This window comes from Acinonyx jubatus, chromosome E2, assembly GCF_027475565.1.
Source record: "Acinonyx jubatus isolate Ajub_Pintada_27869175 chromosome E2, VMU_Ajub_asm_v1.0, whole genome shotgun sequence".
Taxonomy (NCBI): domain Eukaryota; kingdom Metazoa; phylum Chordata; class Mammalia; order Carnivora; family Felidae; genus Acinonyx; species Acinonyx jubatus.
In genome coordinates this window covers 48,151,129-48,176,252 of record NC_069396.1, presented here as the reverse complement: position 1 = coordinate 48,176,252, position 25,124 = coordinate 48,151,129, and the positions used below count along the sequence as shown (strand labels likewise).

Below are 25,124 nucleotides of genomic sequence, written 5' to 3'. Positions count from 1 at the left end.
TTGCTCTCTCTCTCTCTCTCTCTCTCTCTCTCTCTCTCTGAAAAATAAATAAAAATTAAAACGGTGGACTAATCAAGCCCTTGTTGGATGCTGGGTTTTGAGTTAGGCAAAGTTTCTTTTTTTGGTGGGGGGCACAAGTGAGCAAGGGGCAGAGAGGAGGGAGAGAGAGAAGCGGGGCTCACTCGGGGCTTGTATTTTTACCCGAAGCGGGGCTCAAGCTCATCCAGTGTGGGACTCCCAACTCACCAACTGTAAGATCACGATCTAAGCCAAAGTCTGATGCTTAACGACTGAGGCGCCCTGGGCAGGCAAAAGTTCTTGAACTTTAATGTTTATTAGGCAATTCCCGTAGAGATTGATTTTTTTAATGTTTATATTTGAGAGAAAGAGGGAGACACAATCCGAAGCGGGCTCCAGGCTCTAGGCTGTCAGTCAGCACAGAGCCCATGGGGCTCGAACTTGTGAACGATGAGATCATGACTCGCGCTGAAGCCAGACGCTCAACTGACTGAGCCACCCAGGCCCCCCTCCCCTAGAGATTCAGATCCAGCAAACGGGTGGATGAGATCCAGGAATCTGCATTTTAAACACACCAATTCTGGGGTGCCTGGCTGGCTCAGTAGAGCATGTGACTTGTTAAATTTATTTATTCTGAGAGACAGAAAGCGCAGGGGGAGGGGCAGAGAGAGAATCCCAAGCAAGCTCTGTGCTGATAGAGCACAGAACTCCACAAACCGCATGATCACGACCTGAGCTGAAATCGAGCCGGACGCTTAACCAACTGAGCCACCCGGACACCCTGAGTGTGCAACTCTTGATCTCAGGGTTATAAGTTCAAGCACACACTGAGTGTAGAGATTACTTAAAAGTAAAATCTTTAAACGTAAATAAAAACAATTCTGATGCAGGCGACTTGCTGATCACTCTAACGATCCTGAATCGTCTGTTTTTAGTTGGATGTGGAAGGCTTGCCTATGCAGAAATGTTAAGGGAACAGAATGGTGGTCCTCTAGTGCCCGCTATGTTCCTGACAAGAGGCCCGAGTACGACTGTACAAGGGAGGGCATGTGGTGCCATCGGGCACATTCACGGGGCTGCAAGTGGATGCAATTCAACTCTAAAGAGTGCTCTCAGGTGTGCTGTCTGTGCTCGTCACTGGATAGCCTGGGTGACAAGGAACTTAAGTCTGTATGGTTCTGACCGCACGACCCTACAGGAAGGGGCTGGACCAAATGACCTTCCTCTGTACCAACATCCCACTTCCCCATCCTTCAGACTTACCTTGGGAACCGGGGAGGTGCTTTTTTATTCTTTCAGTCTTGCCCAAACGAGGCAGTGCTAATTAATACTTTTCGTCCAAGTGATCCAGCCCCTCTTCAATTCTTCCTTTCTCCTGTCTCCCCCATCCCCTACAGTTGAGTTTGCAGAATACCAGCGTCCATATGCCAAGCGTACATCAGAGGATGGAACAATGACAAGGTGACATGGTGCCAGTGAGAAAACCCAGTTGTTGACACCGTTTCTGATTTTCAGTGGTGAGGTCGTGGGGATCAGCCCGTGGCCTGGCCTGTGAAGCCGTTGTTCTTGCCAACTGACGTAGTCAAGCTGGGCACAAAAATTTGAGTGAATGAGTTCATGTCACTCTGAAGAAGAGCGTGCCCTGGACCACCAGACAACTTCGAAGTCGACTGTTTTGAAAGGGTCTTGCTGGTCCTCTGGGGATGGAAGTGGAGGAGGACTCACCGGTTTCCTGACTTTCCCATAGTTCTCATCTATTGAAGACCATGTGCTAGAGATCTGTCCTAAGCACTTATTACATCATCATCTCATTTAATTCCACAAACCCCACAGGGTAGGTATTGTCCCTACGTTACAGATGAGAACGACATCGAAGGTTATATATGAAAAGTCACATATCTATAAAATGGCAGAACTGAGAAACAAATCCAGACGTTTGAATTCATCCTAAATTCTGAGACTTAGGTCTTCTGATTTGTGAGAACCTGGCTTGGGCCCTCCTTCTGAAACATTTACTGTTTGGACAGAAGTAAAGCCCTCCCCTCCATAGCACACATGTACCCACCACCCTTCCCAGAACACAGAGGAGACCAAGGGAGAGCAGGCAGCATTTCTCTCTGTACAGTTTTTACTTTTTTATTTTTTGATGTTGTTCAGATGAATGACACACTCAAGTTACAAAAATGGGGCCTTAAAAGAAGCACATTGTACAATGAACAAGCAGATTGGAGTTAAGAACACTGAAACGCTAACCCGCTACCACGAGAAGAGACAGGGTGGGGGGGACAGGATGGGGAGGGAGGGGCTACCAACACAGGGGTCAGACAGAACTGAAAGTGGGGCTAACTTGCTGAGAACGGATGAAAGGCAGGTCTCCTCCAGGGCCTACTCAATTTCCAGATGCCCTTCCTGGTCTCCCTTGCCCACTACTAGCCACCTCCACCCCTCCCCATTCCAACCTGGTCATCTGAATGAGTAGGTGAGAGACACCCACCCCAGAAAGGGCTGAGCCACTCAGATCTTTGCAAGGTGGGTGGTCATCTTGCCCTATTCCAGGCTTGGATTTGGGAGCTGGTGGTGGCAGCAGTGGGATAAGAAGCCAGAAAGGAGCTAGCAGAGAGAGGAGTTGATCAAAGATCAGGCCCCTGCTTTTCCCCCAAAGACTCCTTGCCCCTTTCCCACCCCACCATGATCCAAAGGCCCTCTCTACAAGTGGAGAGAGGCCCCCAGTCACCCTGCAATTATGTAAATAAATAAATACTGAGCCCCTGGGCTTGGAGGACAGGCTGGGGGAGGGGCAGCAGGGATAGAGGAGAGGATGGGGAGGCAGTAGGGAGGGGTCACAGACATAGTAAATAGTTGTCTCCGTCCCAGCAACACTTCTCTCTAGATTTTGCTCTCCTTTTTGTGTTTGTTTAACAAGGAGCTAACATTTCAAGGACAAATACTTAAAAATATACATTATTTTTTCTTTTTTTTTCGCCTTTGTCATCGTCATCTTGCTTTGGAGACTGCTGAGGTCAAAGTTCAAACCGCACGCAGGAACTGCGGCTTGGAGTTTTTGTGTATTTTTTTTAATTTTTATTTTTTAATTTTTTTCACTTTTTTTTCCAACGTATAAAAAGGTAGCGGAGTTGTCTGTGGGTTTTTTTTTTTTTTTTTAAATGGTTAAATCTTTGGTTTGTTTCTTTTTTCTCTTGGAGGCCTTTATCTCTCGCACTTGCCTTTCCCACTCAGAGGCCAGTGGGGGCCCGCGTGTCTCAATCTTGCTCAGTCTGTCTCACTCTCTCTCTCTCACTCAGTTCCCCCTACCCTGGGCTAAAGGGAGAGAGAGGCACCCTGGGATTCGGGTGGGCCAGGAAATTAGTCAGGCCAAGAGGTCAGTCGCCTACTTGGCTAATCCCTTACCCTGTCTTCCCAGGGCAAGGGGCTTGGAGACCCTCTCTTGGCCCTCCCAAGGGAGAAGATGTCTGGGAAACTCATACCCTTCCCCCACCCCCCACTCCTGATCTTAGCCTCAACTCATACAGGGTTTGGGTTCCCCATTTCCACCCACCCCCACTTATACCCCCAAGCCCCTCCCTCCCATTTCCAGCCCCCACCCTCCCAGAAGAGAACAGAGAGAGGTGTTTTAGTTACTGGCATTTCTTTTTTTTCTTTCTTTTTTTTTTTGGCACAAAAGGCCCACCATTAGGGTAGACCCATTCTCTGTCCCTCCCTCAAGTAGGAGGTCAGGGCTGGGGAGAAGAGAAATTCAGAAGGCTCCCCCTTTCTCCAATCCACTCATCTTCCTCTCTTTCTAGCCCAGGCCCCTGGCCCCCCACCTCAGACATCTCACCTAGCCCAGAGCCTGGTTTGGGGTCTCCCTCCCCATCCTCCACATAAAGTCCCCCAACCCCCCAACTCTCTCGCTCACACACAGACACACGGACACAGGCTCTGTACAGACCACAAAATAAAAACGATGAGATAGTTTTGTTTCCCGGAGTCGAGACAGGGGGTACTGGAGTGGAAGGGGCAGAGCGGGGTGGGGGGCATGAATTCCCCCATTACCTTCCCAACCCTGGCTCTCTCCAGCCCCCCAGCCCCTTGCCCTGGCTGGCCCCCAGCCAACGATATTTGGTTTCCTTTTTTTAACATTAAAGTTCTATGAGGTATTTGGTGCCTTATCTCGAGTCCTCGGGGGAGGGGGGCCCAGGGGGGAGACCTGGGGCACACTTGCCCCTCCCTCCCTCCCACCCCCTTCCCAATATTTGGTTTCACAGCTGTAGTTAAAGCTTGGGATTTGGTTATTTTTCCCCTCCCAGGAATTTTCTTTTTTTCTTGTGTTTCTTTTCCCAGTTATGGGGGTTGGATGGGGAGGGTCCCCACCACCCCCGGCTGCACAGGGGTCCCTCCACCAGTGTCAGGGCATCGGCCCCATCCCTGCCCCCTGCTTCCTCCTCTCCTCTCTGCCCCACTCCCCCCACATCGGGGTGGGGGAGAGGTCCCAGGTGGCAGGACTTGATGGGGAGGAAGCAGGATGAAGTGGGTGGTGGTGAGTCCTGGATTTTCTTTCCTTTTTTTTTTTTTTCTTTTTCTTTTTTTTTTTTTTTTGGTTTTTTTTTTTTTGTGTGTTTTTTGTTTTTGTTTTTGTTTTTTTGGTCTAGAATCATAGTTTTTGTCTGAGTCATCTCCACCATGCCTTCCATGCTGCCTGTCTTCTCGGAGGGGTTTTTGGTCGTAATTCCTTTCACTTTGCTCTGCTCAAATGTCCTTCCTATCTGTTCAGGAGCCCTTGGCCCCCCTCTCCACCCTTGGGCTGGGGCCCAGGCCCTCTCGCCAGTCCCTTCTCTTCAGGAAATAAAAATGGACACACTCAGAGGTAGGGTAAGGGCAGGGAGTCGGTTCAGCGGAGAAGTTTACATTCCGGCGAGGACGGGTCGATGGCACGCCAGGCCAGGCGGTGCCAGGGCGGGAGGGGCGGCCACTCCGCCGCTGCCCAGACAAGGCACCCCGAGACCCCCGAAACAGCCGAGTCTCTGCCGTCTCCGTGGCCCAGCCCAACAGTTTCATCTCCCGGGTGGGAGAAGGGAGACAAGAAAGAAAGGGAGAACGCTGAGGCCTCGGGGCCCAGGGCGGCGTCCGCCTCTCCTCCGAGTGTCCAGCGGCACCCTCTGGCTCCCGTGTGCGCTGCCCGGCGGGGGCCAGGCCTCTGATTTCCATGGCTCGCGTCCTTCACAGCAACACTTTGGTTTGAGGAGAGACACAGCAAGGTGGGGATTGAGAGGGGTGAGAGGGAAGCGAAGGAAGAGGGAGAGAGGGAAGCAGAGAGAGAACAGACTGAAGAGAACAGAAAAAGAAATCAAAGGAGGAATCAAACCGCCCGAAAGTTTGTTCGTTTTCCTTCGTCCATTCTTTTTGCTTTCTCATTCCTTTCTTCCTGTTTTTTTTTTTTTTTTAAAGCTTTTTCAGTTGATTGGGGGGCAGGGAGCTTGGGGCTCTTCACCCCTGTCCCTGACCGCCCTCTCTCAGCCCTGCCCACCCGCTTCCATCCGCCCTGGCTGAGGGACAGGCCCTGCCCCAGCCTCCCCCTCCGGCTTTCCCGAAGACGACGTCCATGAGGTATTTGTGAAGAGAAAGAAGCGTCTGTCCTTCCATCCGCCTTGGGGACCAAGGGCCTGGACCACTGGTGCAGGGACTTGGTTCCACCTCGCGGCTCCTTCTTATTCTTGAAGAGTCCTCGTCTTCTTTCCCTTAAATATATATATATCTATAAATTCTTTTTTTTTCTAGTTTTAATTTATTGTTTGTTTGGTTTTTTTTGTTTTTTGTTTTTTTTTTTTTTTGGTTCAAAACTTTGTTGGCCTCCACAATAGCAGGAGGGCAAAAGTGGCTCCCAGCGATGTCTCTCCTCTGTCCGTCGAGATGTGTCCAGGGCTGGGCAAACGGGTCCAGCCAACACTCGAGGGAAGTCTTGTGGGAGTGGTGGCCACCACAGCGCCCTCTCGGATGGGGACCACAGATCATGGCACTGTCCCCGCCACATGGACCCTGATGGGGATGCCACCTCGAGGAACCCCACCACTGGGGTGCGTGCGTGTATATATGTGTTGGGGGGGGGAGGAGAGGAAGAGGCATCTGCCAGTATCAGAGGGGCACAGGGTGGGAAGAGCGAGGTGAGTTCTCTTTTTGGTTTCTGGTCAATGTCAAAGAACGTGAAGGATCCCACGGATAGGCACTGGAATATGAATTTTTTTTTTTTTCAGGGAAACTGACAGACGAGGATGGAAAAAAAGACAACTTGAATGCCCTCACCTCATCCCCTCTTGCCTGAAGCTTCCACCTTCCCCTGGGCTGGGGAGGGGGGTAGATTCCAGAGCAGAGGAGGGTGACAGAGTTGAGGGGGGACATGTGAGAGCTAGAACTTCGCAAAACAGCCTAGCCCACCCTTCAAAGGGAAAAGGGGGGAGGTACAAGGGCTGAAAAGTCATCCCAGGCCTGCCCCTGAACTCTCCCCTGGCTGGGGGAGGGGAGGAGGTTAAAGCGAGACCCCCTGCCCAGGTGGGGAGAGTTGGGGGTCGAGGGAAAAGGGGGACACATGGTAGGGACACATTCTGTTGAGCGCAACGCTAAAAATTCTGTACATCCTTTGGATGAAGCTACTGAATATTTGGTGTAAGGTTGTTCAGGCCCTTTCTCTTTCACCTTCTGGAAAAGAACATTTGGCGGGTGGTTCTGGGCCCACCCCATCGGCCCCAGGCTGTGCCCCGTCTTCACTGGCCCGGGGCTGGGGGCTGGGGCTGGAGGCTGGCACATTCTCTTTTGCCTTCTCTGGCCCCCACTGGGGGAGGCAACGTTGGGGGTTGGCCCCACAGCCAGAGGCTCGGCGCGAGGTCCTCCCTGCAGAGGCTTCTCTGCCCCTGGCTGGGGTTCGTATTTGGTGTCGTAGCGGTGAGGGTGAGCACACTGAGGTCTGGCTCGCAACTGGTTTTTGGTTTGGTTTTGTTGGGGGATTTTTGGTTTTGGTTTTTGTTTTTCACCTCTGGTTCCTTTGGGGCAGCTGGTTTCTGTTGTGATTATTTTTGGTTTCTTTTTTGTTGGTTGGTTTCTTTCATTTTCTTTCCTTCTTTCTTTTTGTGTGTGTGTTTTGTTTGGGTTTTTTTTTTTTTGTTTTTTTTTTGTTGTTTTTTTTTTGGTTAGTTGGGGTTTTTTTGTTTTTGTTTTTGGTCTTTCCTCCCTTGTCACTCCTGTCCAAGGACCCTCCGCCCCACCACTGCTGGCCTCCTCGCCCTCTTCCCAGGCGGGGGACTGAGGTGGGGGTCAGAGGAGTAGGAGGGGAGGCAAGGTGGGCCCTCACTCGGGCTTGGACCCTGCCTCGGGGCCCCCAGGGCCTCCAGGGGTCTGTGCTGCCGCCTCACTGCAAGTGGAGGAGGAGGACGAGGACGAGGAGGAGGACGAGGAGAGGCCTGGAGACTTGCTGGAGATGGAGGCTGCCACGGCCGCAGCCGCTGCCGAGACCAGGCCCACGCCAGGCGGGGCGCTGAGCAGGGGCAGCCCAGCGTGGTTCAAGAAGAGCGGCGAGGTCACCAGGCCGGGGCTCCCCGGGGCCGCGCCGGCCGCCCCCAGCACCAGGTTCCCGCTGCCGTCAAGGCTGGTAAGGGGCAGGGTTCCACCAGAGGCCAGGGCTGGTGGGGAGAGAGAGAAGCTGGGCTGGGGGCGCCTTCTGGCATCCTGCCCACAGCGTCCCCTGTCTTCCCATCTGCCCCACTGATCCCCATCAGCACCCCTCACACCTTCCCCAAAGGTGAGATGGGTATGAAGAGGCGAGCGATGCAGTGAGCAGGGGCAGGATGGCATGGCTGGAGCAGCAATGGGGGGGGAGGGGGGGGCTTGAGGCCCCAGGGGGCCAGGCTGGAGGCGATGGGAGTGACATGAGGCAGCACGCACCTTGGATAGTGGCCAAAGGGTTGTTGCTCATGAGGGCTGGACTCAGCCCGGAGCTCAACCCCACCATTGTGCTTCTGCAAGAGGCAAAGCAGAGGCGTTAGCAGGGGCAGGGACCCGCCGGGCAGCAGAACTGGGGCGCGGCTCCCACCCGGGAAGCAGCGGGCGGCGACCCTGCTTCTCTCCCCACAGCCTCCCTAACTGCAGCCGTCCACTTACCCCGTGCTGGGGTTCAGGCCCGACAAGCCGATAGCCGAGTGGCTGCCTTGAGGGCTGGGATTTGTGCTGTTGGTGGTGGCCGGGGGTGGGGGAGTGACAGAGGGGATGGAATTGAGGGGGGGCGCGGCCCCGCCCCCGCCCCCACCCCCTCCGGCTGTCCGGCTGGGGTGGAGCGTCCCCACAGCTGAGGATAAGGTAGTAACTGCCAGAGAGAGACAGAGAGATGGAGACTTGAGCTTCCACTCGTCCTCCTCAGAGGACCCCGGGTCGACTCCGGCTCGTCTTGCGGCCCAGCTCGTATCTCCTCCGGAGGAACAGACAGGCCTCCCGCCCTCTCTGCCCACAGCCCCGGTGACAGCAACCGCTAATCGCAGTGTGAGCAGCTGCCATGCACTGAGCCGAGCCCTGTGCCCAGTGCGCTCACACGGTGCGAACCCCGCCCCGAACCTCAGCGCCGGCTCCCCCTCTCCGGCGGACCGAACCGGGCGCCCTGAAGACCACGCCCTGTGGCTCCCTCTGGGGGCCAGGCAGGGGGTTGCGGCTGTGCGCGCCGAGAAGGACGGGGCTCGGAGCCCAGACTCAGGCCAGACAGCCAAGGCAGCAATTTCCTGACTGTTATGCCCCACCTGTACCCTTGGACGAGTGCCTTTACCTCTCTGGTCTTCAGTTCCCTGATGTGGAAAATGGGCATAATAATAGAAGCTACTTCATTAAAAGGGTGTGAAGATAAAGTGAGTTAATATTCTTTCTAATGAGTTTAGACAGTGCCAGGCACACCCTTACTACTTTATAAACTTCCACTTATTATTTCTTAATGTGAGAAAAATCAATATGGCGTTTTTTTTTAATCCCTTTTTTACTTTATTTATTTCAGTAATCTCTACACCCAATGCGGGGCTCGATCTCACGACCCCAAGATCAAGAGCTACTCTACTGCCTGAGCCAGCCAGGCTCCCATTACACATGCCCTGCCCCAGGAAGGCAGCAAGGGGGGCTTTATGCACAAGTAGCCGTGTGTATATGTATGTGTGTATTACACACACCCAAATACTTATACATACTCTTATATGTACATATTCACGTATATAGCTTTGTAGGTGTTATACATTCACAATCATTTTATAAAAAACTGAGGCTCAGAGAGGTAAAGTCACTTCTGGAGTTCACATAGTTTAAAATGTCAGGAACAGAACCCAAGTTCAACTTTCAGCAACCCCAAGCTTTTCTCATATGAAATCCTGGAGCAGATGAAAGCTGAACTGCTCCCGCAAGGAGGGGTAAGGTCACTCTCTCCCCTCTGTGCCCCCTGCCTCCCTCATCCCCAAGCTCAGCCTTGAGGCCCACAGGCACCCTAAGCCACTAGAAAAACCGGTGCCTGCACTGTGTCCTCCCAATGCCCCCTCACAGGCTTCTGCCCTCCCTGACCTGTTGTGCTCAGACTGCTGGAAGCTTGGGACAATGGCAAGGTCCCGGCGCCCCCTTGGGGTGTGACCTGGGGAGAGAGGAAAGAAGGCATGGTTAGGCCACTTTCCCAGCAGCCCCCATGATACTCTCTGACGGTAAAACCCCGTTCATCTGCCCCCAGGCTGGGGAGAGAAGGGGCTTTGGGCACAATGGTATGCTTGTATTATGCCAAGTTCTTTCCATCATATCTATCTTAGCATCTTCCTAAGTGATCCTGAGCCACAGGGAGGAAATAATCATCAACTGAGAGTGTTCCCCCACCTCTCTTCTGACACCAACCAGTTGCAGGTCTGAAGTGCACGCGTGCACGTGTATGTGTGTGTGTGTGTGGGGGGGGGGGTTATGATGACCAGGGTGTCTCTGCATCAGAGTGTTGGGATGTCACATTGCCTTGATTTTCTGGAACCACCCAGCAGCCTCCTTCTTGGCCTCCGTGCCTCCAGTCTCATGCTTCCATCAGCTCTAGAAACCTCACTCTTAATGTGACCCTCTCCCTCCTCAGCTCAAAACTCTTCCTCAGCTCCTCACCGCCTAAGGTTCAAGTTCGAGCTCCTCAGCATGTTACTTGGGAGTCTGGCCCCCGCTTATCCCCTACCCCTACTCATATACATATACATTCCCACTCCAACCACATTAAATTGCACTGGAGTTCCTCAGATTGGGCTCAGCACACCCAGGCTTCCAGGCCTTTTTGCACAGCAGCCCCTTGCCTGGGCTTCACGTGGCTGGCTACCTCTCCCTTGTCCTTTATAACTCAGCTCGGATGGTCCCTTCTTCCTCCATACCAGGGAGGGGTGGGACGCTCCTCTGGGCCCCTTGTTCCTTGCTGTAGTGTCGCAGCCCTTTCCACACTAGATGCAATGAAAGGGTGTCCCAGTGTGTCTGATCCCGAGTGGGTCTGCGTGCTGTGGTGGGCCTGAGTGTATACTCAGTATGTAATGCTGTCCCTGCCTGCCTCTGTGTGGTTGTGAACCTGTGTGTGTGGGAGTACCTCCATCCCCTACCTGGGATCCATCCCCGTGAGGCCCCGCCCTGTGATAACAGTTTTTGGCTATGTCGGTGCGTGTCTGCGGGTGCCTGCATCTCTCACATAAGACTGCAGTTCCTTGGAAACTGTGTCCCTGTGTGACTATGCTTTATCCATGTGACAGACGGTCCCCAAGGGTGAGTCTTCCTGCCTCCGTGCCAGGCACTGTGGACAACCAAGTAGGCCTGGCTTCACAGAAGCGCCTGCCTAGGGGCGGGGATCTCCCAGAGCCTGCCAGAGCTTTATGCCCCCACCCCCCAGAAGCGTTCTCGGTACCAGATGGGGGCTGTAGCTGGCCGGCTTCCCCGGGCTGGGCAACATGGGGGCTGCGCTGCAGGGGTTGATGCGTTTTTCCTTCTGGCGCCGGTTGCAGAACCAGACGCGGATCACCTCCTTCTCCATGTGCAGCTGCTCCGCGATCAGCAGGATCTCCTCTGAGGTAGGCTTCTGGTTCTGCGGGCAGAAGGGCTCCGTTAACCGCAGGTCCGACCCCCTCCCTCCTCGGCCCCCATCCGTGCCGGCCGTCAGGGCCGCCCTGGAGGCCGGGGTCTCACCGCTAGAAAACTCTTCTCTAAGGCGAAGCGGACGTTTGTCTCAATGCTGGTCCTCTTCTTGCGTCTCCGGCCGGGGAGCCCGTCGAAACCCAGGCTGGGGCTGCTCAGCTGGTTGGGACTGGGCAGACTTGAGTCCACAGACATAGTCTCTGTGCCCGGGAGGAGACGGGGAGCATGAGAGGGCGCCTCCCGCGCGCACAGCCGGCCGCCCGCCCGCGCTGGGAGCCCCAGCGCAATCCCAACCTGCGTCATTGAGCCACTTCTCCAGGAGGGGCTTGAGTTTGCACATGTTCTTGAAGCTCAGGTTGAGGGCCTCGAAACGGGAGATGGTCGTCTGGCTAAAGTCGTTGCCGTAGAGCTTGCCCATGGCCAGGCCCACGTCACCCTGGCCCAGTGCGGCGGGAATGGGAAGGCGGTCAGGGCCAGACCTCTGGGCCACACCCTGGCCCCGCCCACCAGCCGACTTCGGCCTCTCGTCCCGCCCACCACCTGGCCACGCCCCCCGGCTCAGGAGTTGGGTAGCCGGTGCCCAAGAGAGGCGTGGCCCGTGCCTCACCCACCACCTGGCCAGGCCCGGTCACCCTCTGCCCATAGCCCGTCCTGCCCGGTGGCCCCAGACCTGCGTGAAGCCCAGCTTGATGCGGCGCTGCTTGAAGGTGCGGGCGAACTGCTCCAGCTCCTCCAGGTCACTGGGCTCCTCGGGGTGGGATGGTGGCTCCAAGCATTTGGGGGGCTGCGGGTGCGAGAGGTGCGGGTCGGGCAGCGTGGGGCGGGTCACGGCCTGGTGGGGTCGGCAGGAGGGTGGGATGCAGGGCCGAGGACCGGGATGGGGCTCAGCAACGGCTGCGCGGTTCCCCCTCCCTCCCTCCCTCCCTCCCTGCCGTCCAGCCTCTTCCTGCTCACTCTCCTCTACCTGTCCTCAGGAGGCTGATCCACACTCATTGTCAGTCCCCAGTAAAGAGACACTCTGCTTCTCCACTAGGGTCCTCTCACTGCCTGGAACTCTCTGCACATACCCCCACCCCCAGCCTGCAAACTCCCAGAAAGGAGCAGCCAGCTCCTTTAATAATAATCCTTCATGATTCTTTACGGATTTCAACGCTCCCTCCTACCCATTTTTTTTTTAACACCCCTTTCAAAAACTATGAACTATTTCAGGGCTTTTTCCCCCCGGGGGGATGGGGGGTGGGATGCGCCATGGTTTTATCCTTCTCTCAGGCAGGGAATCAAGCACTGTGCTACCGAATTCCAGGGTAACTCAGGCAAGTTTCTTAAAATCTCCCTGGGCCTCCGTTTTCCCTTCTGCAGGATGGAAATAATCGTGGCTGCTCTACTGAACCCATGGGGTTATTGGGAGAATCCGGTTCAAGGTTGCAAATTAAGTGAAAGTATTTTTATTTTTACTTTTTTAAAGTGAAAGTATTTTTTAAAGTAGATGGGGAGGGTGACTGGGGGATTTACAAAGAAGCAACTGCTCTCTCTCTCTCTCTGGAATGCTTCACTTCCCTAAAAATAAAAGATCTGAAGCAGGTGGTGAGTGCAGCCACGTTGGTCACAAAAATCCTTGATCCATTACCTGAATGCTGGGGCAAGATGTGTTTTGGAATTCAGAAATTTTGCAGATTTTAGAAAGCCTACATGGGCACATATCAGAAATAAGGTGACCCCCCCCCATCAGGGTCAAGGCATCACCCCATAATTGAACACATTAACAGCCCCCAGCAAAGCAGGACTATCACATAGGAGGGAGGAAGGAAAGCCATACTCCTTGCCCCAGGTCTAGAGGGGTTTGGCAGCCAAATGACTTCTGGTCTCACATTACAAAAACAGCTTGGTTTTCCAAGTATTTTGGATTTCAGAATTGCAGCTCAGCCCTGTATTAGTCCCTACATTTGGGGGGCTTTCTGAAATTGTTCATATTTTTTGAAAGGACTGTTAAAAAAATGGGTAGGAGGGAGCGTTGAAATCCGTAAGGAATCATGAAGGATTATTATTAAAGTCTAGAAGCCAGTCAGCAAACTGAAAGGCCAGGCCACAGCCTATAGGTTTTTTGTGTACTTAGACACGTGTGCATTTTGGGACAGCAGGGGTCAGATCAAAATCATTCATCAGGTTTCTCAAAGGAGTCCATGTGTCTGAAAGGGCTAAGAGCCACTGGCCTGGCTGACTCCCCTCATTCTGTGGAGGAAGAAGCTGACCCAGACAGGGAGAGCAGCTTGACTGAGGTCCCATAGCAAATCAGTGGCACAGCAGGGCTGGACCCCAGATCTCCTGACTCCTGTCCTGGCCCTGATAGTTGTGGGGAGGGTCAAAGGGAGAGGAGGCCCTCTCCTTCCCACCCCTGCTCACCCAGCCTGGCACACGCGGGGGGACATTCTCACCTGCGTGGGCAGCCCGGCCCGGGGCTGGGAGGTCAGAAGAGCTCCCTGGGTTTGCTGAGGTAGCTGGAAGAGATTTGGCGTCGGTAGCAGGCCTGGAGAGACAAGGGGAATGCACGGGGTGAGGGGGGAGGGAGAGTTTTGTGGAAACATCGTCAGGGACCCATCCTGGTGGGACCTTACCTGGCTGACTCTGCTGGGCCTGCGGCAGCAGGAACTGAGCGGGTGGCTGGAGGTGGTGACCCGGCACAAGCACCAGCTGCTGAAGCTGGAGGAGCTGCTGTATGTCCTGGCAGGGAGGGGGGTGGACAGAAAGACAGCCTGAGTCCCGGCCCGGCTCCATCTGCACGGCCTGCCCTGGCTCCGGGCAGCGGGCAGCGGGCAGCGAGGGATAGAACCTGGTCTCTGAATGGCGCCCCTGAGCTAAGGGCACCCAGGAGGCTTCCCCCAACCCCGTGGCTACCAGAGCGTCCTATCTGGGCTGTCCCGGGAGGGCTCACTCTTTATTTACCTTTTCTTTCTTGAAGAAATATTTGCCTTGTCTTACATTCCCACAGAACAAATAGCATCGTTTAAAAATGTAAATCAGACCAACTCTTCCCTCCTTTTAAAACACTCAAGGCAAATGATAATCATGTCTGGAATTACCTTTAAAATACTCCAGCAAATAGTGAGTGAGTAAATTGGTTCAACCACTTTGGAAGACTCTTTGGTAATGTTACGGTTTGAATTGTGTCCTCCCCTCAGAAGATAGGTAGGAATCCTAACCCCCAGAACCCTGGAGGGGTTCACATATATGTGAACCACATATATTTGTGCTCCATGTATATTTGTCAGATAAACCAACACTGATGCTTCATAATTTATTCAACAACTTTTATGCGCAGTTGAAAATTATGTCACTTAGAGTGACATTATTTTGCCTTCGGGGAAACAGAGGGATGACTCATGCCCCTCAATTCCTCCCAGTGCTATTATTATTCCAAAGACCAATGTCCTAGGAAGTAAACAAGCTGAGGAAAAGGTCAAGATGATCAAGGTAGAACTAAGTCTTCAGGATGGGTCCTAATCCGATATGACAGGTATCTATAGGGTAAGGGGGAGTTTGGACACAGAGACAAACATGCACAGAGGGCAGGCACTGTGAAGAGACCCAGAGAGAAGACTGGCCAACCTGCCAACACACTAGCTTGGGACTCGGAGCTTCTAGAACTGTGGAATAATGTCTACGGTTTGTTGTTGTTGTTGTTTTTTTTAAACAGGCTTCACGCCCAGTGTGGAGCCCAATGAGGGGCTTGGACTCACAACCCTGAGATCAAGACCTGAGCTGAGATCAAGAGTCCGATGCTTCACCCACGGAGCCACCCAGGCGCCCCTAAATTTCTGTTAAGACAGCCAGTTTGTAGTCATCTGTTAGGACAGCCCTAGCAGACAAATAGTGGCACTGTTTATGAAAGCCGAGCCTACGCCTGCCTCATGACCCAGTGGTGCCACGCCAGGGTATAAGCCCCCATAAGTGCATATGTGTGCTCACCAGAAGACATGTATCATAATGTTCACGGCAGAACCATTTGTAATAGCCAAAACCTGAAGAAAGCCCAAGTACCCATCAAGAATCGAATAGGTTGGGGCGCCTGGGTGGCTCAGTTGGTTAAACGTCTGGCTTCAGCTCAGGTCATGATCTCACTGCTCGTGGGTTCGAGCCCCGCGTCGGGCTCGGTGCTGACAGCTCAGAGCCTGGAGCCTGCTTCGGATTCTGTGTCTCCCTCTCTCTCTGCCCCTCCCCTGCTCATGCTCTGTCTCTCTCTGTCTCTCAAAAAATAAATAAACGTTAAAAAAAAAGAATTGAATAGGTAAGTAAACTGATTCACTGGAACAACAACGAGAAGGGGCAGTCTACAATCTATAAGAACACACAGCACTATAAACTTCCCAAACATGATACGTGGAAGAAGTTAGACATGATAGAGAACATCCTGTATGGTTCCATTTGCATGATAGAAGTTTGGGAGGTGGAGGCTAGAAGGCATCCCAGGGGCTCCTAGGGAGCTGGCCATATACAGTTCTCAATCTGGGTGCGAGTTACATGGGTGTGCTCAGTTTGTGAGTGTCAGTGATCTGTGCACTTTTAGTATTTGTTATACTTCAATGAAAAAATTTCAAAACCTTTTTATGCTTATTTATTTATTTTGAGAGAGAGAGAGCGAGCGAGCAAGGGAACGGCAGAGAGAAAGGGAGAGAGAGAATCCCAAGCAGCTTCCACACTGTCAGCATGGAGCCCAGTGTGGGGCTTGAACTCACAAATTGTGAGATCGTGACCTGAGCCGAAACCAAGAGTTGGACACTTAACCAACTGAGCCACCCAGGTGCCCCCTTTTTTTAAGGGAAAGAGGGAGAGAAAAAAAAATCCAGCATCTCCACCAAAAAAGTGAGGAGATAGACGAAACAGGATTGGCAAAATGTTGATATCTATTGAGCTGGGTGAAGATACATGCAGTTCCTGATATCATACTCCCTACTTTTAGGTTTGAACATTTCCAAAAGAAAAAGCAAGACCCCCTTACACACACATACACAGCACTCCAGTGGCTTCTTGTAGCCAGAACAATACAATAAAAACTATTCATCTGATCTCTATGGTCCTTAATACTGAAACCTGTCCTAGTCTTCCTACCTCAGGACCTTTGCACGTGCAAAGGTTCCCTCTGCCAGGCAGTTCTAGTTCTTATATTCCTGGACCCTTCTTGTCACTCAGGTCCTCATGTAAAATCACCTCTTCAGAGATATCCTCCTTGATCATCTAATCTAAACCAGCCACCACCATACCTCCTGTTACCTCCATTTCACCTCCTTTATAAGACTTATCACTATCTCAAGGTACCTCTTTTTCTGTTTACGCTTTCACAGTGCATCTCCCTCACTGGTAAGTCAGCTCCACGAGAGTGTGATCTTGATGGTTTTGGTCATCATTATAATCTCGGCATCTAGAATAGCATCTGGCACCCAGTAAGTACTCCACATATATTTGTCGAATGAACCAACACTGATGCTTCATAATTTATTCAACAACTTTTATGCGCAGTTGAAAATTATGTCACTTAGAGTGACATTATTTTGCCTTCGGGGAAACAGAGGGATGAGTCATGACCCTCAATTCCTCCCAATGCTATTATTATTCCAAAGACCAATTTAATGTCCTAGGAAGTAAACAAGATGAGGAAAAACATAAGTAACTTGACACAAATGGGTTCATTTCTTCAACATATAAAGAGTGATTACAAATCAATAAGAAAATAACTAACAATCCAATAGTAATCTGGCCAACAGGTCTGGTGATTGCCCAGCAAATACAAAGTACATTCAATACAAATGAGTGAAAAAATATTCAGATTCACTCACAAGAAGAGAAATATGGCTACAACTGCACTGAGATACTTTTTTTTTTTTTCTCTTATCGGATCAACAAAGAGAACAGCAGCAGTGCATAACATGCTGTGTCGGGGTGTATGAGGAAGCAAATACTCTTAGGTGTCACTGGTGAGAAGATAATTTGGCAATGTCTGTCAGAATTACAAAGGCATATACCCTTTGACCCATTCCACTTCTAGGAATTTATCTTAGAGATACATTCACACTTGTGCAAAGTAATCTCTCTAGAAGCATATTCCTAGCGGCCTGCAGTGTTTTAGCAAAAGAGTGGAAACAAGCTGAATGCACAGCAGTGGGGAATAGGTAAATGAATTAGGGTGGATCTTTATGGTGCAATACTATGCATTCATGAAAAAGGAGGACACTCTTTGTGTCCTGATATGGAACAATCTCCAAGATGTCCTGTTGAGTGGAGAGCTCAAGAGGCATGACAGAGGGTATGATGTGCTGCTGTGTGTGTGTGTGTGTGTGTGTGTGTGTGTGTGTGTGTTTTAAAGTATATCTAGGTATTCCCTGGGTATGCGTAGACTATACCTGGAAAACTACACCAGAAACTGGCAAGACTGTAAATCCTTCCGTATCTCGAGTTTTGAACATTTACCTAGCCTACATAAAGAAATAAAGTTGTCCCACACCCACTGACCCAATTGAACAGTCACTTCTGCCCAACATCCCTGTTTCTCCAACCATTCCTGTTTCGACTGTTCGAGGCAGTTCCCTGTCTACTGCAAAGGCTTCTGCCTTCTCCTGGTGCTTCGGAAAGTGGACAGAGTACCCAAATGCTCCTGACCTCTTGCTTTGTCACTCTAGCTGCCAGTCATCTAAGAATTCGGCTTAAGGGGTTTGAAGTCCCAATACTCTGTCCTTTGAAACTGTCCATTCTGCCTTCTCTTCCAAGACTCCTCCACCTGATAACTCACATGGCAGCCTCCCTTCCACATGAGGCCTGGCCCCCAAGTGAGTGAAGCTTGGGATTCAGCCCCTTCCCTTTACAAAGAACCCTTCCCAGTCCCCATACCTAATTTTGGTTTCATAATTCTGTCTTCTTTTTCTCGGAAAGGCCCTGTACACCTGGGTGGCTCAGCTGGTTGAGTGTCTGACTTCAGCTAAGGTCACGATCTCACAGTTTGTGGGTTCAAGCCCCATGTCGGGCTCTGTGCTGACAGCTCAGAGCCTAGAGCCTGCTTCAGATTCTGTGTCTCCCTCCCTCTCTCTGCCCCTACCCCACTTGAGCTCTGTGTCTCAAAAAAAATAAACATTAAAAAAAAATTTAAGGCCCTGTAACTCATATAAACATCAGGCCCCACAAACTGAACCCACCCTGCTCTAAACTGCAATGCATTTGCTTATATACAGTTTTCCCTCTGCTACACTGAAACTCGAGAAGGCAGAGGCTATGTCTTAGTTTTCTTGCATCCCTGTTCCTCAACACAGTCTGGCAAGCCCCCATTAAATGCACACTGAACTGAATCCAAGAATAAAGCCAGAAATAAAGTCTTATTACCAGTGTTCTTCTGATTAGCTTGCTGATTGCAATATTTGTTAACTACTCTGTCTCCCTAGTGTGACTCAGTGAAAATCCCACTTTCTCCCCAGACGTCTAAAAGAGAGGTGTCTGCAGATTTCTTTCTGAATCAGCAGGGAGAAGAAAAGGGAGGGGGAAATGCACCCAATTTGCAAAAGGTCTCATGGTAAGAAGTCCAAATGAAAAACCCAAACACACCCCCATTCACTGTTACTCAGACCAGAAACTTAGGGATCAGTCCCGACACTCTCCGTCCCTTCCTCTCCACCATCCGATATACCTTCAAGTGCTAAAAGTTCTAAACTTTTTTGTGCTCTGAATTATTTGGTGTCTGACAAAACCTACTGGCTCCTTCTCAGAGTTAAAAAAAAATGCGTGAAACGGGGAGCCTGGATGGCTCAGTTGGTTAAGCGTCCGACTTCAGCTCAGATCATGATCTTGCGGTTCGTGGGTTTGAGCCCCGTGTTGGGCTCTGTGCTGACAGTCGAGAGCCTGGAGCCTCCTTCGGATTCTGTGTCTCCCTTCCTCTCTGCCCCTCCCTGGCTCATACCCTGTCTGTCTCTCAAAAATAAATATTAAAAATTTTTAATAAAAAGTGCATAAAATGAAATACATAGGATTTCATAGGAAATCAACTGTATTGAAAAAATCATCAAACATTTTGAATAGATAATAATAATCTTTGGGTTTCTTTACAGCACATTAAATAACAAGGTCAAGCAGTACATCTGATGACTACTGTAATTTCAAAGTGATGATGAACGAAAACAATTATTTTAAGGGATCTGTGACAAGTGTATCGAAATATCTTTGTATTCCATTGTCCAAATACTTATACAAAGTCCAAGTACTGCTAATGCTATTGTGGTCTGCTGTCTATATTCATAATAGAAGGAAATTCAACATTTGCAGTTAGAGGATAGAAAAAATTGAGACATAAGCTTTTCCCATCCAAGTTCACGGACTCCCTGGAATTCTATCCACAGCCCCCTCCAGGAGGTTCCTGTTCTGAAATGTTAATTGAACAATAAAGCTTCTACTGGTTTTTATCACATTTGAAACAATTCAACTCCTTGCCCTGACCCTGCATGACCCCGCCTTCCTTGTCTCTCACAACTCTCACTCCCTAACTCTAAGCCAGTCACACTAGTGTCCTTCCTGTTACTGAACCCAGAAGAGGTTCCCACCTCAGGGCCTTTGCACATGCTGTCCATCCCCCCCCCTTCTTGATCTGCACATGACTGGCCCCTCTTCATCATTCAAGTCTCTGTAAAATGCCCCCTCCTGAGAGAAGCCTCCCTTCTCTACCTGCTTTGATGAGTCTTCTTCTCCTCAATGTCTATTACATCATACTCTTTTCCTTCCTTTATAGCAATTATCAGCTATGAGCAGGCACCAGCCTGGAGAGGGCACAGACTTGTCTGCCTTATTCCTCACTGCATTCTCCATGCAAAAAGGCGCCCGGGCATAGTGGATGTTCACTAAACATTTGCTGACTGAAGAAATTACAGAATGGGAGAAAGAGAGAAGATTCTGGGTGCTGTGCTGTCTCAGGACTGGGGTTAGCCAGTAGGAGGCCCCATTTCTCCACAATCTACAGGCAGCGAGCAATCTGAAGCCACTTGGGGGCGTGTTACGACCAAGTCAAGCTGGTAGAGAGGTTAGAGGAAGTGGAGAGAACCGGGGAAGGGCCCCTGGCCAAGATACTTAGTGGCTCTGTCCCTAACCTGTGAGAAAAACTAGCACACCCCGCCAACGCTGAAAAGGGAAGAGATGGTTTCTTGGGTTTCTTGTTCATCACTGCGTTCTGATCACCTCCACCCTAGTACAGGCACCCAGCAGGCCATCAGTGAATTTCCAATGAGTGAATGAGTAAAACCTAGGACAGACTGGTGGAGTCTCAGAGCAGACTGGCTGCGTTTTGACGCACTGAGATCTTGGCCACAGTTGGGCAGAAAGACTGACAGTTTACGTGACTCACGGGTGAACCGGAGGGCAATTGTCCATTTTCCCGTTTGGACTCAATTCCACCTGGGGGTGGAGGGAGGTGGAGAGAAAGCCTTTAAAAGGAACTGGGCCGCGTGGGCCCAGGTGCAGCGCCTCACTCCAGCGCACAGGGCAGACTCCCCATCCCCCAACTGCAGGCCCCCACACATGCTCTGGCAGCCACCCAGCCTGGGATGGTGTCTGCGTTTCACTCAGCAGTCACCCCTGAGATGGCAAACCATGGCCAGTTCTGGACACCCCATTCCAAGACATGGACAGCTGTCAAGTCCATAGCAGGGAGGACAGGAAGGGGGTGTCTGGGGACCACGTAAACTACATTATCATCAGTCGTGTTCAGCATGAGGATGGGCTTCCCGACCCTCTGAGCCGTGTCAGGGCACCCGGTGGTGGAGTGGGCTGCGTGGGAAGGCAGAGAACACCTGTCCTGGGAGCCACTGGGGAGAAATTGCACCCCCACTTGCCCGGAACTGTGCCGCGGGAGCTCCCACATCGGGTGGGAGGGAAGTCAGAGGGGTGCAAGGGTCCCTGCCGGCTGGGAACCTGGGGGTTCTGAGTCTCAGCCCTGTTGCCTGCTTCTAGCTGTGTGACTCGGGGGAAGCCAGCTCTTTCTTCTGGGCCTCGGCCTCCTTAACTATATAGGGGGACAGTGCACAGGCCTGGAAACCTGACTGTCCTTCACACACTGTGGGACCCTGGGCACCCCTTCCCCTGTTTAAGTCTCAGTTACCCCACGGGGCTCTTAAAGGAATTCAGTGTGACAATGCACATAGCGTGTTTAGCCCGATCTCTGTTCACTGAAGTGGGCCTGCGTAAATGGTAGTCATTATTACTGAGTCACACCTTTCTCAGGGCCTCGGTTTTCTCATCTACAAAATGGGGTTAATAATGTCTAACTGTTTACAGGATTGCTCTGAGGCCCGAGTAATATTAGCATCTGCAAGGTGTCTGGGAAATCACAACATGCTCCCCGAGCACAAGCATTTGCTAGCCCTGCACCCCCATGTCACTCCCCCCACGTCACCCCACCGGATCATGAACTCTCAAGGGCAGGAAGCCCCATCCTCTGCCCGGCAGCTGTGAGCTGTCCACACCCAGCCTCTCCACTGAGCTTCAGCTTCAGATGTCCGTCTGCCTATCTGATGTCTCCACTTGGATGATTAATAGACTCTTTATACCCTGCTGTGTCCAAAGGGAAACTCCTGGATCCCTACTCCAGCCCTCCAAATCACACTGTGCCTCCCCTGTCTTCCCCAACTCAGGAAGCTCCCTCACCACCATCTGATTGCTGAAGCCCAAATCCTAGGAGTCATCCTTCATCTATCCTATCCGTATAAAATAGCATCCCAGACCCCCATCATCACCCTCATCTCCACCTGCATCGCTGCAAGGATTTCCCACTGGGCCCCTCGCTTCTACTCTGGTCCCCCACAGTCCATTCTCCCCGTGGCAGCCAGAGGGAGCTGTGGAGAGGGTCAGTGGGGTCATGCCACCCACCTGCTTAAAACCCCCAACAGCTTCCCGTCAATGTTTCCCTGGTAAACATTCCAAACTCCTTGATCTGCCCTACAAGGCCCTGCAAAACCTGGTCCCACCTGCCTCCCCCTCACCTCTTAACTTGTCCTCCACTCACTTGCTCTGCTCTAGCCATACCACTTTCCTCTGTGCCCTGATGTCAAGCTGCTTTCCACCTCAGGACCTTTGCATTTGCTGTTGCCTTTTCCTAAGTTCTCCCCATGGCTTCTTCATGACTGACTCATTCAGACCTCAGCTTTCAAAGGCCACCCTGTCAGTGAAACTTTCCCTGGCCACCCCATTAAGAGTGGCCTCCTCCCTCTCTGACACCAGCCCACTTCATTTTCTTTAGTACGCTTCCTCTAAAATGGTCTTGTTTTGCTCATTTGTTTACCTGTTTACTCTCTGCTCCCTACTAGAACATAAGGTCCTCAAGGGCAGCCACTGCTGCCTTGTTCACAGCTGTCCCCTTGGGGCCACAAACGGGCGCCTGGCATACACAAGGTGCTTAATAAGTGCTGGATGAATGCGTGAATGACTCTGTCATTCCAGGCACTTCCCTACAGGAAGCCCTAAAGTTTGGGGGGAAGGGACATGGACAGAGGTGGCCTGTCTCTAGCGTGGGATTCTCTGTGTGCTCCCGTCCCCCAAAGGTTGGCCCTGCCACGTGGAGCCCAGGAAGTCCCAGAGATTGGGGCGGGACACCAAAAAGCTGAGACCCATCTGACGGGGAGAAGAAACACCTACATGCACATTGTGTGTTACATCCCGTGCTGCGTCCTGTTAAAATTCCAGGACAGATGAGCAACAGCAGACCCCGACCAGTTGTGGAGTGACTGGTACGCCTCGGCCCAGCTCCTGGCCGCCAGGGGCCTGTGGGTACACTGACGACACGCCTCCAGGTTTGGCTGCCCTGGCACCTGCTGCCCCTTCTCCAAGCCTCAGGAGCCATCTCTTCCTCTTGGGGACTGGCCCTCCCCCATTCTCAGGTCACATGGCCCAAGTGGGCTGACCCTACCTCCTTGGGGGGCAGTGGCTGAGGACACTGACTCAACCCTGGTCGGCGGGAACAAGTCTAAAAGTGCCGGCACCCATTCTGCCTGCCTCAGAATGAAAAAAGAGACAGAGTTTGGGGCTGGGCCTCTTCAGTGATCTGAGCCAAATATCCCCTTCTACGTCTTCAGCCACCTGGAGGGGAGTCTGGTCTAGCTGACACCCCTCCTAGCTCATCCTGCGCTGTCTTCCACTGCCGGCCCCCCACCCCCGCCTCCCAGAGCCCCCCCCTACTCTCTCATTTTACCTCCCATGCCTGAAACAGCTTTCTCCACTCCGTATACCTGGTAAACTCCTACTTGTCCGGGCTCAGGTCAGGCACCACCTCCTCCAAGAAGCCTTCTCTGATTCCCTCAGGCACAGGTCACCTGTCTTTTCCCACACTCCCACCACACCCAGTCGGTTTCTCTGGGAAACCTTTGTTCAGTAGGGCCTGCTAGCCTAAAAGATCTTGTGGAGCTTTATTTGCCATAGTCATATTATGAAAATAGGGATTTTTTTTATTCCCTTCCAAATACAAAATGATGTTTTAAGAGTTAATGTAAATTTTCAATCAATGTCTACCCCTACCCCAGACAGTCTGAATTACTCCCCTGGAGCGATGTCTTCCCTACCCTTGATTAAAAAGCTGCAGCAAAACATCCCTCATTGATTCAGTAAACATCCAGGTGGCCCCTTTGGTGGAAAGCATCATGCTGAGCGCTGGACACACAAATTATAAAAGTGTGTTATAATTGTCCCTTTCTCTGTACTAGCTAGGAAAATGCAGGGAAGATTCCTGCCAAACTGTTTAACTGACACTACTTTGGAAGCTGGTGTTACAGGGACGGATGGGGGACTTTCCCTTAGTACATTATGTAATTTTAAAGTGATAGGGTTAGGGGTGTTTTTTACTTTCTTAGTATTTTTCAAGTAAAACATTTCTTGGTGGTTCATTGGTGTGTGTTTCCCTACAAGACCGGGAGGCTTTAGGGGGCAAGGAAGGGTCTGAGTCACTTCTAAGTCTTTAGCTTCCCGCCAGGGCCTGACACACAGCGGGCTAGGAAATGTCTGTGAAATGACCATAGGACAGAGCTGAGCAGTCATGGGAAGTAGAATTGGCAGGCCCAAGAGACATAGACTGGGGAGAGGGGTCAAGCCCAGGGGTGGAATGGCTGTGGATGCAGGGAGGCAGTAACACAGGAGGAATGTGGTACCCACGTTCCGGGTTGTTCCTGGTCGGCATGGTGCCTGGAACTGGGGATAAACATTCGTCTGTTGGGGAAATGAGGTCACAGGGTGACAGAACTCCCAGAAAACAAACTCTTGGTCCTGGCTTTGCAATTGCAGACAACAGGACTGAGCAGATCAGAGCTGGGGAGGGAGGAGCCAGAGGAAGGGGTTGGCAGGACGGTAAGAGGAGGCGTCCTTGAGAATCAGAGACTGGGCGGAACAGCAGGTGGCAGAGGACTAGCTTGCTACAGCCTGGGTCGCTGGGTCCTTGGGTCACAGGGAACTTGGGGGAGGTGGTTCTAGGAGTTTACAAACAGAAGGAATGCCTCCTGCTCCCAAGGGGGAATGGCTTGGCCGGTTTGCACTGGGTGGCTCTCTCCCTCCCCCTCCCTGTGGCCTTTGTTCCTTCCACAGATATTTCCTCAGGCATCTTCAGACACAGCACTGGTGATTAGGGCCAGAAGGAGAGGAAAGGGCTGGGGACCCTCAGAGGAGGCAGGAGGCAGGAGGCAGGAGACAGGAGATTATAAACCAGCTGGAGGGAGGAAAGTCATGGAAAACTTCCTGGAGGTGTGGACTCCCAAGCTGAGGCTTAAAGGCTGAAGAGGAGCTGTCCAGGTAAAGGGAGGGAGCCGACTTCCAGGTAGAAAGGAGAACAGAGCAGGGGCACTGATACTTGAGACCTAGTGAGGAGCCCCGAGCCTTGGTGTTGCTCCGTGAAGAACTAACTGCATGTGCTGTGAGGCAACCTCCTGCTGCTGGGGTCTCTGGTGGCCAGAGTGGGAAAGCTGGGGACAATA

The 25,124-nt window shown here is 51.8% G+C and overlaps 1 protein-coding gene across 8 annotated transcripts in view; it reads right to left on the bottom strand.

The window, feature by feature from the left end:
• Nucleotides 1-3,662: 3,662 nt before the first annotated feature.
• POU2F2 (POU class 2 homeobox 2) overlaps nucleotides 3,663-25,124 on the bottom strand; it is a 34,945-nt gene continuing 13,483 nt past the window's right edge. For 2 of the 8 annotated variants that reach the window (XM_027037640.2, XM_027037644.2), the window contains 10 exons: nucleotides 13,770-13,875; nucleotides 13,590-13,681; nucleotides 11,828-11,989; nucleotides 11,452-11,593; nucleotides 11,209-11,357; nucleotides 10,931-11,107; nucleotides 9,589-9,655; nucleotides 8,164-8,365; nucleotides 7,948-8,021; nucleotides 3,663-7,685 (listed from right to left, as the gene is read on the bottom strand). In XM_027037640.2, coding sequence (XP_026893441.2) covers nucleotides 7,354-7,685; nucleotides 7,948-8,021; nucleotides 8,164-8,365; nucleotides 9,589-9,655; nucleotides 10,931-11,107; nucleotides 11,209-11,357; nucleotides 11,452-11,593; nucleotides 11,828-11,989; nucleotides 13,590-13,681; nucleotides 13,770-13,875 — 1,503 coding nt within the window. In that variant the 3' untranslated portion in view covers nucleotides 3,663-7,353. The remainder of the gene's footprint in view (nucleotides 7,686-7,947; nucleotides 8,022-8,163; nucleotides 8,366-9,588; nucleotides 9,656-10,930; nucleotides 11,108-11,208; nucleotides 11,358-11,451; nucleotides 11,594-11,827; nucleotides 11,990-13,589; nucleotides 13,682-13,769; nucleotides 13,876-25,124) is intronic. The other 6 variants (XM_027037641.2, XM_027037645.2, XM_027037646.2 and 3 more) reach the window with 3 other exon arrangements.